The 20003-nt window shown below is 37.8% G+C and overlaps 1 protein-coding gene across 3 annotated transcripts in view; it reads left to right on the top strand.

Moving 5' to 3' along the window:
* The window catches only part of STRN (striatin), a 115592-nt gene that overhangs the window by 69941 nt on the left and 25648 nt on the right, over positions 1-20003 (top strand). Inside the window, exons 7-10 of one of the 3 annotated variants that reach the window (XM_032772395.2) lie at positions 1267-1402; positions 8603-8713; positions 11065-11151; positions 11718-11861. In XM_032772395.2, coding sequence (XP_032628286.1) covers positions 1267-1402; positions 8603-8713; positions 11065-11151; positions 11718-11861 — 478 coding nt within the window. The remainder of the gene's footprint in view (positions 1-1266; positions 1403-8602; positions 8714-11064; positions 11152-11717; positions 11862-20003) is intronic. The other 2 variants (XM_032772396.2, XM_075064224.1) reach the window with 2 other exon arrangements.

Genomic DNA, 20003 nt, shown 5'->3' with positions numbered 1-20003 from the left:
AAGTGATAAAAGCATAGATGGTGATGGTAAAATGTGCAACAAATAGGCAAGGTCATTACCACCATTTTGCCCAGCAAAGATGAATCTAAACAAATCAAAAGACAGCAGCTACTCAACAGACTCTCACTTCTATGTTTTTGTGTGTATCTATAAGGAGGGGAACATCAAAGACAAATCTGGACATCAAAAATTCTGATTTCAGAAAAGTAGAGCCCGTCTGGCCACTGATACTTGCTTTTCTTGATACTTTTGTGAAGTCCTGCATACACTTTTGCCCTCTTGTAAAAACCAATCACTGTGCATTTATTTTGGACTAAAATCCTTTCATGTACGTTTATACACAAGCTACTTGTTGTGACATTACCCATGGTTACAGTGTGGATAGGTGGATAGCTGTCCCCCCTCAATTCTCAAACCTGGGGTGCCTCTTACACTGCTATGCTGTGAGAGCAACCACTCCGTTTGCTCACACACAAACTCCAGCTATATTGTATGAGTGCTATAGCTAGCCACTCCTGAATTACATTGCAGGACGAAACCAATCCCAGACTTTCCCCCAGAAATATACATCTTGTACTGCCCAAATGAAGTTTCCCAAATATTTCAATCCAAAAACACATTGTTTAGAAAAAACAAGTTTATTAACTAAAGAAAGATAGGTTTTAAGTGATTACAAGAAATGAGTCATATAGGTCAGAATTGGTTACAAGTAAATAAAAGGTAAAACGCATCTAATACTGAACTTAAGCTAAATGAATTCAAAGCAGTCTCAGTAATGTTATACAGTAGACTCTTATAACTTTACATACAATGTTGCCACACATATTTTACCAGGACAATAATGATCAGCACGTTATGAGTTTTCAAAGGATACCTCATAAGCCATACTTTGTACTAAATCCATTATAGTTTTGTAAAAAGGGTGAACGTAGGAATACAGACTGTCACACTTGTAGACTGTATCCCTGGTAAATTACCAGTATAGCCCTTAATGTGCTCCGGTTGTGTATTGACTGCTTTAGGGTGTAAAAAATTGTTGTTTTAGACAGGACTTTCCTTTAGATTTACAGTTTGACTAAATCAAATGTGTTCACTTTGTCCTGTTTCCCCCCTGCCCCTGCTGCTAAAATACAGGTACCCTATTTTTTTTTTTTTTTTTGTCCTGTCTCTGTTCTAACTTTATTAGTTCCACATGTGAAAGCAGATAGTACTGGTAGATACAAAGTTGTATTTTTAGTTTAATTTAGCTTTTTTCTTTTTATTTAGATGGTGAGGAGAAGAGTGGTATCTGATAGCAGTGAAGACAGAGATACAGAAGAAGCTTTGAAAGAATTTGACTTCTTGGTTGGATCAGATGATGGAGATGGAGAATCTAGAAGTTCAGGAGATGGAACTGACTGGGGTAAGAGAGCTTAGGGGATCACACCATAAAAACAGAAAATGAGTCAAGCATAAAAGCTGAACAATATTTTGCCAAGATCACAACATCTTTAAAGGAGCTCTACTGCAAATCTTTGGGTGGTAGACTGAGATATTGTTACTTTTCTGTATGCAGCTTTATGTACAGATTTTTAAGATATTCATATTTTTGTTCAGTTGTCTCTATTAAGTAATAATGCAAATAAATATAGCTTAAATAATCTTTATAGAGTGCCAATACTTTTTCTATCTATCCAAACTATAGAAGCCCTATAAAATGTTGTTTTGTCAGATTGTAAACGTGAATATGAGAGGTTTTTAATATTCTTCCCTTCCTCCCACTTTAATACAGAAAACAATGTGAGTCATAAAGATTTAATTTATTTTTTTTCCATTCAAATGGCAGCAATTTGAGCAGTTTGGTCTATTCTATTGCTCAAATTCCTTTGAAAAGATAGCAGGCATCTATTTAAATCCTACTTAGTTAGAAAGAGAATTTCATAAACTATTGTCTAGTAATATTTGGTTCAAGTTAATGTCTTGCAGCCAGGTTATCAAAACCCAGTTTACTTTGAAGAATTGATTACGTAAGCCCAGCACACTACATAGACTAGCTGCATGCCAAGCTGATAGATTCTGAGGATATTTGGCCCAGTATATAAAAGGCTGAGAGGCTGCAGTTAACTCTGATGGTGGGAGGACGTGAGCTCCCCAAGCTCCCCTCATAGCCCGGTGCATATCTCTAATTCTCTCACCATTCATTAACTGGTTACAAGGAAGAAGAAAGCTTTAGGCTTGCAGTAACCCTAAATGTACTGAAATCACTGGGCCTTGGATTGGACTGTAAATAGTTACTTTAAATACAGCTACAAGAATTCCCTTAAGTAATTAAAAGGACATGATTCTTCCCCAAAAATAGTTCTTGAAAGACATACTGGTGTTTGCTTTTTTTTATAATTAAACCTTCATCTTTTCTGCTTTCTGAGCATACTGTATCTATCACTTGTGCCACTGAAATGTGAATAGGTTGAGTTTGTCAGTTATCAGTCCTATTTAATTTAAGGTGTTAAATAAATTCTTAACACTGACAGCTCAGTTCAGATTTACAAAAGATTTACTCTTCCAACCCCTCCCCACTTCTCCCCCAAAATGTTTGTTATGGAAGGTTATAATTTCCTTTATAGTTGTATGTTTTCAATCCTTGTAAAATTGGATCCAAAGGAGGTTTTCAGTTCTTTATATCATAGCTTGTAATTACAGTTATAATAGTCTGTCTGCGTAAGCTGCTGCAATGTCATTATAAATCCTTTATCAATTCATTTAAGACACTTATTTGATTTAAATGAAATGAAAAATTAAAGATAATAATGTCTTATAACTTAATATATTGGAAATAGGGGGAAAACAGATGGTGAAGTTGTTTAAAAAATGCTTTCTAGCTTTGAACAGTACATTTTTTGCAACAAAAATTTCCTGAACATTTTTAATAGTAATTTATTAAACAGGTACAATGGAATGCCATAACTGACTACATTTGAGAGCCTTTAGAGTTGATCAGATCTGTTATTTCTAAACTAGAAAGTATTTACATACTAGTTCAAAATCCGCTTTGTAAGATGGATTAAATATGATGTATGGTACATGCAGGAAGTATGTAAGTGTGTATTATTATCATAGGCATGCCATAGAATATTAATGTCTGAAATAGTTTGCTGACAACTCTGCCATCTATGTCCTGCACATTTCTAAATATTTTTTTGCCAAAGAAGAGCAGAAATTCCATGTCAAATCTGGGGAAGAAAAGCATGATCAGCTAAAACTTCTCTCCTGATTTCAGAAATGGTGGCCTGCTGTCCACAAACAAAACTACCCTGCCCTGCCATTAAATGTAATGCTGCTTATATTTCATGATCCATTTTTATTCTACCTCTGTATTACACTTCTTGGAATGACTCCAGTGCTGATGTGGGGAATATTTCTTAACTTCTACCCCCAGCAAATCACCAGACTTGCAGAGACTGGGGAAAAATCTGCAGTGAAGAAACTGTTACACTCTCCTTTTCCCCTCCCTCACAATATATGTGGAAAAGATCCACACATAGAGTAGACCTTCTGTACATTGGTCAAAAGGACTTAACCCATCGATGGCCCATAATAGTTTAGCCTCTTCTCTAAGAACTTATTTAACTATTGATATTTCTCCATTTTCAAAGGTGTTCCAAAAATAATTAATTCTTAGCTCAACTATTTGTTTCCTTAATTAATTAATCTATCACCCATGGACATAACTCATCTTTGATCACTGTTTTTTGTATCGTAATTCTATCCAAATCCAATGTGTTAGTCTCTTCCAGTTTATGAGAATTTATAAATACTTCCTCCATGGATGTGTTAATGTCTTCATCTCTATATGAGGTGAAGAAACCATTTATATAAGTGGCTCTCAACCAGGGGTACATATACCCCTGAGGGTATGCAGAGGTCTTCCAGATGCTACATCAACTCATCTAGATAGTTGCCTAGTTTTACAATGGGCTAAAAGCACTACCAAAATCAGTACAAACTAAAATTTCATAAAGACAATTACTTGATTATGCTCCTCTATATATTATATCAGTGTGTCTCAACCAGAGGGGTGTCATGATTTATTTTATAATTATATGGTAAAAATGAGAAAGTAAGCAATTTTTCTGTAATATTGTGTTGACACACTTTTGTATTCTTATTAGGGCTGTTGATTAATCACAGTTAACTTGCAATTAACCTGAAAAAAAAGTAACTACAATTAAAAAATTAATCGCGATTAATCGAAGTTTTAATCACACCATTAAACAATAGACTACCAATTTAAATGTATTAAATATTTTGGATGTTTTTCTACATTTTCAAATATATTGATTTCAATTACAACACAGAATACAAAAGTGTACAGTGCTCACTTTACATTATTTTTCTTAGAAATATTTGCACTGTAAAAATGACAAAAAATAGTATTTTTCAATTCACCTCCTACAAGTACCGTTGTGCAATGTCTTTATCATGAAAGTGGAACTTACAAATGTAGATTTTTTTGATAACATAACTGCACTCCATAACAAAACAATGTAGAACTTTAGAGCCTACAAGTCCACTCAGTCCTACTTCTTGTGCAGCCAATCACCATGAGAAGCAAGTTTGTTTACATTTATGGGAGATAATGCTGCCCGCTTCTTATTTACAATGTCACCCAAAAGTGAGAACAGAAGTTTGCAATGCTGCTACAAAAGTGCCATGCAAGGTATTTGTCTCAGGTATGCTAAACATTTGTATGCCCCTTCATGCTTTGGCCACCATTCCAAAAGACATGCTTCCATGCTGATGACACTCGTTTAAAAAAAAATACGTTAATTACATTTGTGACTGAACTCCTTGGGGGAGAATTGTATGTCACCTGCTCTGTGTTTTACCTGAATTCTGCCATATATTTCATGTTATAGCCGTCTTGGATGATGACCCATCATGTGGTTCGTTTTAAGAACTCTTTCACTGCAGATTTGGCAAAACGCAAAGACGGAACCAATGTGAGATTTCTAAAGATAGCTACAACACTCGACCCAAGATTTAAAAATCTGAAGTGCCTTCCAAAATCTGAGAGGGATGAGGTGTGGAGCATGCTTTCAGAAGTCTTAAAAGAGCAAAAAGAACAGGAGTTACTTGTGGTACTTAGAGATTAACAGATTTATTTGAGCATAAGCTTTTGTGGGCTACAGCCCCACTTCATCAGATGCATGTAGTGGAAAAAACAGTAGGAAGATTATAGTATAATTATACACACACACAAGAACATCAAAAATGGTGTTACATCACACTGTAAGGAGGTGATCAGTTAAGGTGAGCTATTATCAGCAGGAGAGAAAAACTGTTTGTAGTGGTAATGAAAATGGCCCATTTTCAGCAACTGACAAGGAGATGTAAGGAACTGGCAGGGCATATACCATCATGTGCCAGCAATGCCCCTCTGCCATGTACATTGGCCAAACCGGACAGTGTCTACGCAAAAGAATAAGATGGACACAATCAGATGTAAGAATTATAACATTCATGTTGGAGAATGCTTCAGTCTCCCTGGCCACTCGATTACAGACCTAAAAGTCGCAATCTTCCAAAAAAAAAAAAAAACTTCAAAAACAGACTTCAACAAGAGACTGCTGAATTGGAATTAATTTGCAAATTGGACACCATCAAACTAGGCTTGAATAAAGACTGGGAGTGGATGGGCCATTACACAAAGTAAAACTATTCACCCATGCTTATTTCCCCCCCCTCCCCCCAAACACACTGGAATGGTGGTTGAAGCATGAAAGGACATATGAATCTTTAGCAAATCTGGCAGGCAAATATCTTGCAACACCGGCTACAACAGTGTCATGCGAACGCCTGTTGTCACTTTCAGGTGACATTGCAAACAAGAAGCAGGCAGCATTATCTCCAGCAAGTGTAAACAAACTTGTTTGTTTGAGCAATTGGCTGAACAAGAAGTAGGACTGAATGGACTTGTAGGATCTAAAATTTTACATTGTTTTATTTTTGAATGCAAGTCTTTTTGTACATAACTCCACATTTGTAATTTTAACTTTCATGATAAAGAGATTGCACTATAGTACTTGTATAAAGTTAATTGAAAAATACTATTTATTTTATTTTCATAGTGCAAATATTTATAATGAAAAATAAATATTAAGTGAGCACTGTACACTTTGTATTTTGCATTGTAATTGAAATCAATATATTTGAAAATGTGAAGACCATCCAAAAAGTATTGATATAAATGGTGTTCTATATTGTTTAAATGTGTGATTAATTGCGATTGATTTTGTTTAATTGCTTGACAGCCCTAATTCTTATGTCTCATTTTGTAAGCAAGTAGTATTTGATTGAAGTGGAACTTGAGATACACAAGACAAATCAGATTCCTGAAAGGAGTACAGTAGCACAGTTACTAGCTCTTGCATGGTAAATAAGTACCCCAAATTTCACAAGAAGCCAAAAATCAAGCTAATCCCATTTCAAAGCAAGGCTAAAACAAGCCAATTGCTAAGAACCCCAACACTCTATGTGACTAGATCCCCCCAGTATGCAGTCTGGGACTGTGGTAGTCCTGCTGTGCACCCCTGACTCTCTCCCCGCCCCTTGCCTCTGCTTGCCGGGAGCTGGTCAAAAAAAAGATGCAACAAGCTACAAGCCAAACAAGCAACATGCTACAAGCCAAAAACTAGTCAACAAACCGCTCACAAACCAATTAAGTCAAAAACAAGCCCAATTTCTGCATTATTTGACGGGTTTGGCATGTCTGTACAGTAGCCTGGAAATGTTGAGAACCACTGATTTAGATTATCAGCCTTAGACATTGCTTACCTTCATGTCGTATTGTACCTATCATTTTGTTGGCCAGGGAGAGCTGAATACCGCTATCAGCGTCACTTCTGAATAGCCTGTAGTGGTGTCAGAAGAATATAGAATACACTTTCCAAAGGAGTGAGCAACCATTTATTTTCTTTCAGTAATCATTCATTCCTTACATGACTTCCTTGTTAATGGCCTCGCTGTTTTTTTATTTGTCATGCTTCTAATATTTTAATAATACACCATAAACTATAATGACCATCAATTAGGTAATATGGTTAATAAAAACAATTAAATCAGAAAATGCTACATGGGCAAACTTTTTTAATAGTTTGTTTTAACTGACAAAATCTGAGATTAAATTTCTGACTTTGGGGTGTGCTTTTTTCATTTCACACTGGGGAAAAAAATGCCACTTAACTTTTGAGTAGTTTGGCTTTTGTTGAATCTAGATCTTTGAGGGAAAACAGTTTTGTGTTCTATTATAGCTGTAGATGAGGTGGTCTGCATTCAGTTGGAAATCCTGTTTTCCACAGTTTTGTACTAAGAGGGGCATAAACGTATTGACTGAATCATAGCATGAAAGGTCTTGAGTGTTTTTATTATTTAAATGTTAGATTTTGAAACTAGATAAGTTATCACTGTGTACACAAGAAAATACTTTACTTTTCATATGGGTTTTGAATGTGCACATTACTCCCTGAAGAGTCCTTTAAATGACAGCTCAATCATAACCAAATGGTCTGATGTGAACCATCAGGAGAATAATTCACTACTTTTTAAATTTTATAAAAGGAAGGAACACTTTACCAATTTTAGGCTTAAGGAATAAACTTTATATTGAATATTAGTGAAACATGATAAATTTGAATGAGGAAAATAAAGCCTTAATTTAATGCATTTTTTTAAAAGAAAACCCACAGTTGTAATGTAAAAATACATAAAAGGTATTTTTCAGCTCTGAGTTGTCTATTATAATAAACTGCCTAAATGCAGTCTTCTGGTATGCTGTTTAAATGTCTTTAATATTCGTACCTACATATCACCTTTCATTGGAAGATCTCAAAAGAGTTTACAAATGTGGGTAAGTGTTATTTTCCCTGTTGTACAACAGGGGAAACTGAGAATCAGTGACTTAACAGCAGGTATGGCAGAAGTTCAGTTGAGTTTAGGTATAAAATGCAGGCTTCCGACACTAGACGTGCTGCTTCCTTTGTCTGACTGTGATATCTCAAATTTTTCCAGTCTCTTGTTAAATTGAATGCACTTTTAATGTCTAAAATTATTTGTAAAAACCCTGGTGAAATGTAAAGTAAACTGTTACAAGAACCCCTTTAATTTAAACATACTTTTTTTGTGTAAATTATAGGGTAAGACTAAGTAAACTCTAGACATGCTGCACCCATGCTGTAAATGCTAGGTTAGATTAGTAATGTAATGTGTATTTGTGGATATAATTATTTCTCTGGAAAAATAATTAAAGCAGTAAAAGTATTACCTGCTTGTTAAAGAGGAAAAACAAAACAAAAAATGACAACAAAAACACTGTTCTATGAACAATCACTTATTGGGTTCAGAGATGAAGCATTTGAAATTTCATCACAAAATGATTTTTTAAGAAATTCTGAGCAAGTGAAAATAGGGGTGAGAATACAGTCTCGCAGAATTTGCAACCATAGTGCTACTTGTGTATTTTAAATACAAGGTATAAATAAGATTGACAACAGCTGCTACCTCCTTCAGTGAAAACTGTTTAGTGACATATTTAAAAAGGATGTTTCATTTGTTTTACTTTATTTAGAAAAGGAAGACCAGTGTCTCATGCCTGAAGCCTGGAATGTGGACCAGGGAGTAATAACCAAACTCAAGGAACAATACAAAAAGGAGCGCAAGGGAAAAAAGGGGGTGAAGAGTAAGTGGAAAACATTGCACCTTAAAATCATAAATCCCACCTCTTTCACACCCCTAATTCTATCTTTCTTTCAATGTTTTCCTGAAACTACTTACTCTTTTACTTTGTCACTCCTGACTGCTTTCCTGTTCACCAGTGCTCAGGGGTTGAAATTAATGATAAGTCAGTCCAGTTGCCTGAGAAAGTAGGAAGATGCTGACTGGGATATAACTTTTACCAGTTTAGTGTTGGATAAATTCAAAGTGATTATGCTGGACATGGACTGTGTAGCAATCAGTGGTGATATATAGATATATGAAGTTTAAATGCATTGTTTTGATACTTTATTTAACTGTATATTTCAACTGAGAAAATGTCAGAACTCTTAGTTGAAAACATGCCAGTTTTATAAGACCTGTTTTAGAGTTTGATAAATAAAACAAATAACTCTTTAGTATCTGTTAGCTGACAGAGGGAGAAACAAGTTAATTTCTACCCCGTTTGTACTTATTAGTCACAACATGCAAGTCATACTGTCCTCATAATTCCTTATGCAGGGCTCGAAATGGAAAATAAATCTTATTGACAACCTCTAAATCAATTCTTATTTATCAAATACCATTATACCTGTGGAATTTATATTTTTCATAGGTGTTATTTGGATTCCAAGCAAACAGCTGTGATAGGTATCTGAAATACAATTTCTAGCCCTGTTCATCATACCTTTCTCTGTTACATCTCCTGAAACAGAAATCAATTATGTGAAACCTTTGTTGTTAAATAAAATAAGTATTATACACCTTTCAGAGTCAAGTTAAATGTTTAACATGGAAATCGTAACTATTTCAAACATAAAGCTGTTTTGAGAAGTCTTGTGGGAATAATTAAAATTGAAAAATAATGCACCTAATTCAGGGGAAAATGTGAAGGATATGTTTCATTACTCCTCCCTCTGTGGGAGGATGCTTATTCATTTTAAGGGAACTGTCACTTTCAGCATGTTTACAAACTCCTACAAAAAGATGCCGTGTCCTCTACATTATTGTTTCAGGGTTGCCTCATTTTGTTACTTTCTGTATTTAGTAGATTCTAAATGTGATTGGTTACAGGTCAGTAAATATTAGCTTTGAGATCATAGCATTAAATATAGCATGTAGAGATTAAACCTACATTATTACTTTCTCTAAGCAAATCAGTATGTAGTTTAGATTCCTATGCTGATATGAATGACATTTGAAAGAATTCTGTGTTCTTTGATTGCAGTTATTTGAGGTGCCATTGAGGTACCTGAAAAAATGCAAGCATAACAAGAAGTTGAGCTTCCCCTACAAAAAGTTATTGTTTTACCAAATAAATTCTGAATGTCTTTGTAATTAAAATAGAGATTCTTATGCAATAGGAATACACAGAAAATTTATTTTAATAATTTTTTGTCTACATGTACAATGTCATAGTACATATATATAGTATATAGTGCCAGGGCCAAAGTTTTAATGAGCTAACTTGCTAGAAACATTTAAATTAAGAAATAAATAGAAATGGGTACATTTCTCAATCAGATATTGGGTGTGTAGATCCTGATTATCAAATTATAGTAATTAATGATTAATTTAGGCACAGCTATCACTGGAACTTTGTTTTATATGTTTAATGAGCAAAGTGCCTGATGCAAGACTGCAGTTTGGCACCTTGCACGACTTCACAAGGGTATTGTAGTTAAATGTACAGTAACATGTTTTTGGATGGAGGTTTGTTCTGGGGGAGACCAAGAATTGCAGACATAAAGTATCTTTCCATGGACAAACCATCATTGGAAGAGCATCAGTGCAGAAAAATCGGGAGGAGTAGCACCTGTTATTTATCACCTGTTCATGATCTTAGAGAAGAAAGGAATGAGGAAAGAAATGGAGGTGGGAGGGGGATTAAACACTTTAATACTGAGATGTATGAAGTCTGTTTTATAACTTTAATCTCATCATAGATGAGTATTCAGAGATAAAACTATTCAGTAAAATGTTGTTTTTCTATAAAATCAGATACTGTGTTAAAACAATCTTGCAAAATCCTATTCACTCTTTGCCTGACTCAAGTAATGTTCTGTAATAGACAACTAAAATACTATTTAGTTTCCTCATTATCATTGTGGTGAGGGTGGGAAAAATAGAAGTTGTACCTGGGCTCATACATTTAAAATGATTTTGCAAGGCTGTAGTAAAAATTCCTGTGAAGTAGCGTAATAAGATCATACATATATTAGAATACACCTCTGTGTTAACGCTACTTAAAAATAGCTGTATTATTTACTGGTTTAGGAAAAACCATAATGGACTATGGGTAAGATATTTTCCCATTCTTAATTAAACTTACAACAGGAAAAACTACCGAAGATATGTTTCAGCCTCAATCCTATATAAAACAGTCAAAACAGGGATGTGGGAAAATGATGGCGCAAAGCACAGGTAAGTGTCAAGAAGGGCATGGGTCTTCACCACATGTAGCTTCAGGAAGTAAACCAGCGAATCCAGTTTGATTTATATGTTTAATATAACAATTGTGTAAATTATGTAGCCTCACAAATATACACTCCTGCACAAATAATTGTAAAATATTCACAAATTTATTTAAAGAATATACTGCACAAAGCATCTGCACAGATGTTTAAAATAATTCACAAATGTTTGCAATTGTTCTTGGAAAGCAAGAAAATGTTTTGTTCGATCTTTTTGTTGTGATGAGTCAATTGAAGGTATTTAACTTTTTCATGCAAATAGCAGTGTGAGTTCATAAAAGTGGGAGAAAAAATTCTCAGTTGCTTCCATCACTTTCTTTTTCAAAATGTTCATTTCATGCTGAAAGGTTAGTTACTGCTGGAAGTAGGCGCTCATTGCTGATGTTTATTAGGAAATGTCTTATCAAAGATAGGCTCCATTGTTGCTTGTCCTGCTGTAACATATTTGATGTGATAAATTGCATTGCTGTGAATTATGTTTACATAAGCCATTTCACTTTTGTTTTTCCTGGTTAGGGCCCAACAGGTCAAAGCTGCAAGACATGCTTGCAAACTTGAGAGACGTTGATGATCTACCTTCATTACAACCATCTGTCACATCCCCTTCTAGGCCGAGTAGCTCAAGGCTTATTGAACATGAGATAAACAGGACAGATGAAGGCAAGTATTTAAATCTGTATATGTTTATATAAATGTGTATATGTTTGTATATTTATAATAATAATTACCTAACATTTTACATCTGATACTTTAAAGCGCTTTGCAGATATTAATTTAGCCTCATCATACCCCTGAGGTAGATAAACATTATCCCTTCCTCCATCACCCGGGGGAATTCAGGGAGAGATTTAAATTCCTGATCTGAAATTTTTTGAGGTCAGTGGAAACACTGCAATGAGCTTCGTGTCAGGCCCTAAGTCATTTGCCAGTGTTCACCCTAGAAAACTGGCAGAGTCAGGTATAGAACACAGATCTCCCAGGCCTTAACCACAAAACCATCCTTCGTCTATGTATGATTGTACAGAAGATGTGTAGCATTTTATAATATTTGAGCACAGTGATAAGGAACAAACTCTGCAGCTAAATTAAAGGGTGTGTCTAACATGGAAACACGCAGTGACTGAGTCCAGAATCATAGAGGAAAGACAGATTGCAATTTTTGCTCAGGTTGGTTGCCCATTTCTTAAATTTTATGGTGGTGTCTGTATCTAAAATCCTCAGTGAGTTAGGATCGGGGTGGAAAGTCCTAATATGCTGTGCACAGTCTCTGATTCGGTATGTAACACTTACCTTCACAAACACTACACCTATAAATTGTTGTTTGCAGTGTTTTAGCTTCAGTATTTCAACTATTTTAATGATATACAGAATAATCAAATAAGCATAAAAGTGCCTTTTCTGAGGTGTTGTATGAAGCATACTGTGATTTATGCCCAAAAGATTGCTAAATATGACCAGAAAAATGAGCAAAACATGGTTTTGGCTAATAATCCATATCTCTTCCTGAAATAGTAAGAAATTAGATTGACAAAATTACAAAACAAATGAAGATGAAAGAGAGTTCCATATGTGTTAACTGCTACAGAGCACAATAGTTCAACCTCCCACATGCTTAGAGAGAGGTTTCTAAAAAAAAAAAAAAAAAAAAAAGGTAACTTAGCAACAATTTGAAATGTAGCAGAATTATTTGTGTGTGTTGAGCATTTCCTGTCATCGCACAAGTGCCTCACTGGTGGCAAAAAACATGAGAGCTTTCCACATTCATTTTCTTTCAAAATATATATTTTGTAATTGAGAGCATCTGACTAGCTTATGAACAAGGCAAAACCAAAACATGTCAGTAACACTTCATTTTTCATTGGTGAATATTTATTATTAAAAATATAGCAGTTTAATATCCATTTAAAAAAATTACATATAAGGAAGTATTAAATAAGTTAAGAATGCAAGTTGAGAGAAAGGAAACTGGTAGTTCATGCATCAGTTCCTTAGTTAGAGCAAAGAAGAAGAGATGTTCATGAATAAAAAGCAGAAATTTGGGTAGAGTTAAATTTATGCAGTCTTCAAGCAGAGTACAAAAAGCTTGAATCTGACTAGAAAAAGGTAGAAAAGAGAATGCCATAGGGAGATTCAGAGAAATACATGAATGGTGAGAAGAAATGATCTTGCTACATTCTGGATGGACTGGAGAGGAGTAAGATGAGGTCAGAGCTGAAGAAGGCATAAAGATAAATTGGGCAGAAATTACATGTCAGTAGGAATAATCTGCATGTCTGCATACTCAGAAGGATGTTAGCGTGTTTTTCTGTATTAGAAAGGTCTAACATCAAAAAGGGTTAGAAACTTTTTTTTAATTCAAGCTTAGATTCTAGAACAGTGGTTCTCAAACTTTTGTACTGGTGACTTCTTTCATGTAGCAAGCCTCTGACTTCAACACCTCCTTATAAATTAAAAGCACTTTTTATATACTTAACACCATTATAAATTCTGGAGGAAAAGCAGGGTTTCGGGTGGAGGCTGAAAGTTGGCGACACCCCCTCCCGCCCCCGGAATAACCTCGCTGTGACAGTGTGCCCCATAAGGCTTTATGGGGTGGTGCTCTCAAATGTATGTATGATATAACTAGAATAGGGTTTTGCTACATATGCCATGTAACATATCTGTGTAAAGGTTATGATCTACTGGTTATGTTCATCCTAGTTGTATGCAGGCACCATTTGTGTGTTCAAAGTTATGAACATTGGCTGTATAATTGCTTGATTTCTAAGTAGCCTGAGTTAGAACATTTGGTCACTTCTTGGGAAAGGAATGTGCAAGTTAAGTGCTCAGTCAGGAAGCACTTAACAGACAAAAGAGCTTGGAAGACTCCAATCCACAAAAGAAGTCTACCTGAGGATGTTCAAGGTAGCATATGGATAATGGATGCTACCTGCAAGTCCTGAGTCATGCATGGGCATGTGACTTGCCCATGTGATTCCGAATTTCCATTTTGTGACTGGATTCTACGCAGGGTGAGAAGGGGATCTTCACCCATAAGAGAGAGCCTATTTAAACCCCTGGGAGACTCCTCCATTTTGTCTTCATCTGGCTAAAGAAGGAGCCTCTCCACCCCCCACTCTCCCCCCAGAATACTTGAAGGAAACTGGAACAAAGAACAGTAACTACAGGGAGTGTGAGTGATTGCTGGACCCAGGCTGAAAGGAGATTAGTCTGTAAAAGGGAGCATTCTGAAACTGGTGAGGATCCTATCTGTATTTAGTTTGATTAGACCTAGATTTGTGCATTTTATTTTTCTTTTTGGTGACTTTGTTCTGTCTGTTATTACTTGTAACACTTAAATCCTACTTTCTGTATTTAATAAAATCACTTTTTATTTATTAATTAAGTCAGAGTATGTATTAATACCTGGGGGAGCAAACAACTGTGTATATCTCTCTATTAGTGTTACAGAGGGCAAACAATTTATGTTTACCCTGCATAAGCTTTATACAGAGTAAAACGGATTTATTTGGGTTTAGATCCCATTGGAAGTTGGGCATCTGAGTGCTAAAGACAAGCACTTCTGTGAGCTGTTTTCAGGTAAACCTGCAGCTTTAGGGCAAGTGATTCAGACTCTGGGTCTTTGTTGGAGCAGACGAGAGTGTCAGCAAGACAGGGTGCTGGAGTCCTGAGCTGGCAGGGAAAACAGGAACAGAGATAGTCTTAGCACATCAATTGGCAGCTCTCAGGGGGGTTCTGTGATCCAACCCATCACACTCGCGACCCCTTGAGGGGTCCCAGCCCCCAGTTTGAGATCCCCTGTTCTAAAAGGTGATGGGTCTTAGACATTTTCTCCACAGCTTCCCATTCTCAGTCTACATGTTACTCAAACAACGAAGGCCATTAGTATTTGGTGGAGGGCAGAATATATGTAAACGTGTCTCAATACCAGGGGTGTATGGTTCCCTCCTATTCCTTCAGGTCATATTTTCTTCTGCCTATCAATAGAGCTTTCAATCACGAAGCGCTGTTCAGACATTGGTTTTCTACGTTTCATTTTCTTTCAGAACTCATTATTTAGTCAATTTTCTCTCGTAACTTATTTTTTTATGTCCTATGGGTGCTCAATTTCAGGTGCACATGCCCCCATGTGCCTTTGATAAGAGACTTGGTAGCAGTGCCTTGCAATCCACCCATGAGCGCTAGCTGTCATTCCCCATACTGAGGGTATAGAAGCAGTATCAGATGAACAACCTTCAGTTCCTTCTCAGCTGCCTAGGCCTGAGCTGAAGCATTTTGTCTATGTCATACTTACCTTTTTCGTAGGGAATAGATTCTAGTTTTTACTTTATTGTCTAGAGCTTACTTTAGCCCCCCTTTTTAGTTTTTACCAGTTGTATAAGGTAGGTAGGGGTGTGTGTGTGTGTGTGTTAGGAAACTTCTTTGAGACTCCTCATTGCTCCTCCTCCCACCGGGGGGGTGGGGGGGTGAGTTCAGGCTTTCCTTCTTTGAAGGATGTTATCTGTGTTTTAAGCCTAAATCCTCTGGATTGAAACACTGTCTCGCTTGATGGAATTCTGTCCCTCTTATTGATGGTCACTCACTGTGTCTGCAGCTTAGAGGACATCCATTTCCCAACTAAGTATAAAAGTTGTTCAGGGTTTAAGAGTAGGCCTAGAAAAAATACTGAAATTAAGTTTAGGCTTCTCATGGTGGCGCACTCCCTTCGCCTTGCCTCAGACCCAGGTCCAGATACCCCCTCTTCCACCAGGTATAGCAGTCTCCCTGTTTGCACAGCACCCCATCAACTTCTGCAGCCCACTCACCCACTGGGGAGAGAACCACAGAGGATGGCACCAAGACTTCAAGAAAGAGGAGCTCCAGATCACCTCAAAAAGAAAATGGTGCCAGGAAACCAAGGTCACCACAGAGACCCACTGCTTTGGAGACCTCGCATCCCAGAAAGGATACCACTGAGGCTCCTGAGAACTCCTGATACCGGGGGCCCCTCAGCTAAGGCTTCAGGAGCTTACAAGTCCTGTGGTACCCTGCTTCCAAGTTGCCTGCAGTATCCAAGTTGACATTGATAGCGCTGATTGATGAGTTTGCAAAGTCAGTCATCCTCAAAGCATCATCAGAGTTCTGCACACTCTCACCTGGTACCACAGGAGTTTAGATTTTCCAGGACTTGTTTGTCTTGGATGAACTGGAATCCCATCTATTGATGGATATGGAAAGACTCTTGGTATCAGGGCCTCATCTGTCGCCATCTACTCTGCAGACTAACATTTCTTCCTAATGAGGCAGTGATGCTGCTACCTCCATCACGTGTGGATGATCTTAAGCACTTCCAAGTGCTCACAAAGACAATTCCCGACTCCCTCCAGAATCCGCACAGAAGACATTCAGAAGACTCAGAACAAACTCTTGGATGTTCTCTATATTGCCACTTCTGGTCAAGTAGTCTTACCTACAAACAGAGCCCTGCTTGAACCTACCAAAACAATTTGGGAAACCCCAGCTTCCAAACCTCCAACTTGTAAGAGGACAGAAAAAAGAAAAAACGATGTTCCTGCTAAAGATTCCAAGTTTTTGTTCACGCACCTAACCCTCAATTCCTTGGTGCTGGACGCTGTGAATGAACAAAGTAGACAACACCATTAAAGGCTATTCCACATTCTAAGGACCTAGATCTCTTTTTGGCCAAAAAAGGTGGTCCTCTGCTTTGTTACAATTTAAAATTGCCAATTATTAAGCGCTGATTACAAAATATAACTACACCCACTATGAGAAATTTAGTTTTTATTGATCATCTGCCTCAGGAATAATGAGAGCAATATCAAGTATTCATTGTGGAAGGTCATTTATTAACCAGGACTTTGTTACTCTAGATGTGGCTGACATGGCAGCTGACTCTGTTTCTACAGCGGTCATATGTCATGACTTCTGGCTGCAATCCTCAGGTCTCCCTAGGAAAAATACTGTGAAGCTCAAGCTCTTTAGTGAGTTCACCAGTGGACTCTTACATTCTTGCAGGGATTCAAGGGCTACTATCTGCTCCCTCAGTATCTATGTGCTTGCAAATAAAAGAGATTCAGCAGGTCATAGATAGTGCACAGATCCCACCAAGCCCAATTCCTTGTTTATCACAGGCCTTTGCAACCACCTAAGAAGAAACCTAATTTCCACAAGAGAGAACCATCCTCTACCACAAGAACAAACACTACTCAGCTTTCCTCATCTCAGTGTCAATGTTGATGTTTTGGCCAAAGGTTTTGCTCTCTTCCATTATTTGGGGATGATCTCTCCCATTTTCGATCTTCATAGGAGAAAATTACTTCTGACAGATGGATTTTGGAGATTGTAACATGAGGCTATTGCATCCATTTCACCTCCATTCCCCCATCCCATCCTCCTTCCTCATCCTTTTTCAGGGACTCATCTGCTGAAACAGGAAGTCCTATTCGTTCTCCATATAGTAGTCCACAGTTCCAGTTCCTGCCAAACACAGAGGGAAAGGGGTTCTATTCCAAGTAATTTCTGGTTCCCCAAAATAAGAGTGTATGGAGACGAATCTTAGATCTCAAATGATCGAACATTTTCATCAAAACACGGAAGTTCAGAATGGCGACACTCATAGCTATAAACACCATCTCTAGATCTGGGGGGTCTGCAGTGCTTGACCTTCGTGGTCAGCCAGGAGCACTTCCAAGATCACATTCTCCCATCCAGGCTCTCTACTGCCCCCGGCGTCTTTATGAAGGCCCTTGAGAAGCCACTCAACTCCAACAATCAGGAATAATTGATTTCTGCTATCTTGATGATTTGGCTTCTCAAGGGCCATTTGTACAACAAAGTTCTTTCCACAGCGAGGAAAACTATGACCCTATTCAACCAGTTAAGACTTGTGCCCAACAAAGACCAGTCCACATTGAGACTAGTTCAGTGAATAGAGTTTATAAGGAGCCACCGAACATGCCACAAATATCCAGAGTTTACCTACCAACTTACAGGTTTTTGACACTATCAGATCTGATCATGCAGGTTCAGGTAAGTCTACAAAGAGCCACAATTTGTCTGCAACTCCTAGATCGTATGGTAGCCTGCACATTTGTCACACTTCATGTCAGATTGCACCTACACTGCTCTCAAGGATGATTGAGAACTGATTACACCCCCAACAAGCACAGTCTGAACAAATTACTGTCGATTCCTCATCAGGTTCTACAGTTGGTGGAAAGATCTGGACAATATCTGTGCTGGCATTCCCTTCATTCTGCCTCTCAACGACTGCCACCATTGTATGATGCATTTCTCATAGGTTTCTCATAGGGTGGCAGTTGGCGGTATAGTATCTTCAAACACATAACATTCAAGGCAAATGGATTGCCCAAGAGTCCACTTTCCACAGTAACCTCCTGGAATTCAGATCAGTTAGATTTGCCTGCAAATGTTTCCTTCCCATGATCAGGGGCTAATCTATCGACAGACAGCAGAACCAGCATTCATTATATAAATTGTCAAGGAGGAGCAAGATTCCTTTCCCTTTGTGCAGAAGCAGTAAAATGGTAGAAGTGGCACATAGCGCATCGGATTCTCTTCTCAGCCTCATACTTACTGAGTCTTTAGAACACTATATCCAATGGCTCAAGCAGACACTTCTGCTAGGACTAGGAGTGGGACTCAAATACCTAATTCTTGAGCATATATTCCTCACCTGGGGTTTTCCAGAAACAGACCTCTTCACCAATGTCCTCAGCAGAGGGCATCGAATGTTCGGATCAAGAGGGTCTAGACCATCAATCTCAGGGAGATGCCTTCATCATCTTCTGGTCAAGATATCTCCTCTGTACGTATCCTCCACCACTGCTGCTCCTCAGAGTACTAAACAAAATCAATCAGGACAGAGCTAAAATCATCCTAGTTGCACGGATTTGGCCAAGGCAGATATGGTTCCCCCTGCCTGATTCACCTCACATCTCACTACAGCTTCCAACCATTCCTGACCTGCTGACTCAAGAACTGATCCAGCTCGAACACGCAGTAGCTCAAGGCTTGGTTTCTAGATGGTTCTCTGGGGTAGAGGTCTCCTGTTCAAGAGAGGTACAGGAAGTTTTGTTGAATAGCAGAAAAGCAGCAACTAGAAAAACTTACCTGCAGAAATGAAAGAGATTCCACCATTATTGTATCCCCTGCTGAGTCTTCCCTTTTGGAGGTCTTAGATTACCTGTCGAGTTTGAAGAATTCATGCCTCTCTCTGAGCTCTGTTAAAGTTCATTTAGCAGCTATCACAGTTTTCTGTTGCCCCGTTGATTGGCTTTTAGTGTTGCTCACCCCATCACTTCCAGATTCATCAGAGGATTGGCTGACCTTTTTCCACATGTCAAAGAACCCACTCCTATGTAGAACTTGAATTTGGCCCTCAACTTTATAGAATCATAGACTTTAAAGTCAGAGGGGACCATTGTGATCATCTAATCTGACCTCCTGCACAATGCAGGCCACAGAATCTCACCCACCCACTCCTGTAACAAACCCCTAACCTATGTCTGTGTTATTGAAGTTCTCAAATTGTGGTTTGAAGACCTCAAGCTGCAGAGAATCCTCCAGCAAGTGACCCGTGCCCCATGCTGCAGAGGAAGGCAAAAAACCTCCAGGACCTCTGCCAATCTTCCCTGGAGGAAAATTCCTTCCCAACTGCAAATATGGCGATCAGTTAAACCCTGAGCATGTGGGCAAGACTCACCAGCCAGTGAAGCCTCCATTTTTAGGCACTAGCTAAGTGTATCCTTCTACACTTGTCTGTGAAGACTGCATTTTTAG

The sequence above is a fragment of the Chelonoidis abingdonii genome, chromosome 3 (genome assembly GCF_003597395.2).
Source record: "Chelonoidis abingdonii isolate Lonesome George chromosome 3, CheloAbing_2.0, whole genome shotgun sequence".
Classification (NCBI taxonomy): Eukaryota; Metazoa; Chordata; order Testudines; family Testudinidae; genus Chelonoidis; species Chelonoidis abingdonii.
The sequence above is the reverse complement of the archived record's forward strand: the minus strand, read 5'-3'. Positions and strand labels throughout refer to the sequence as shown.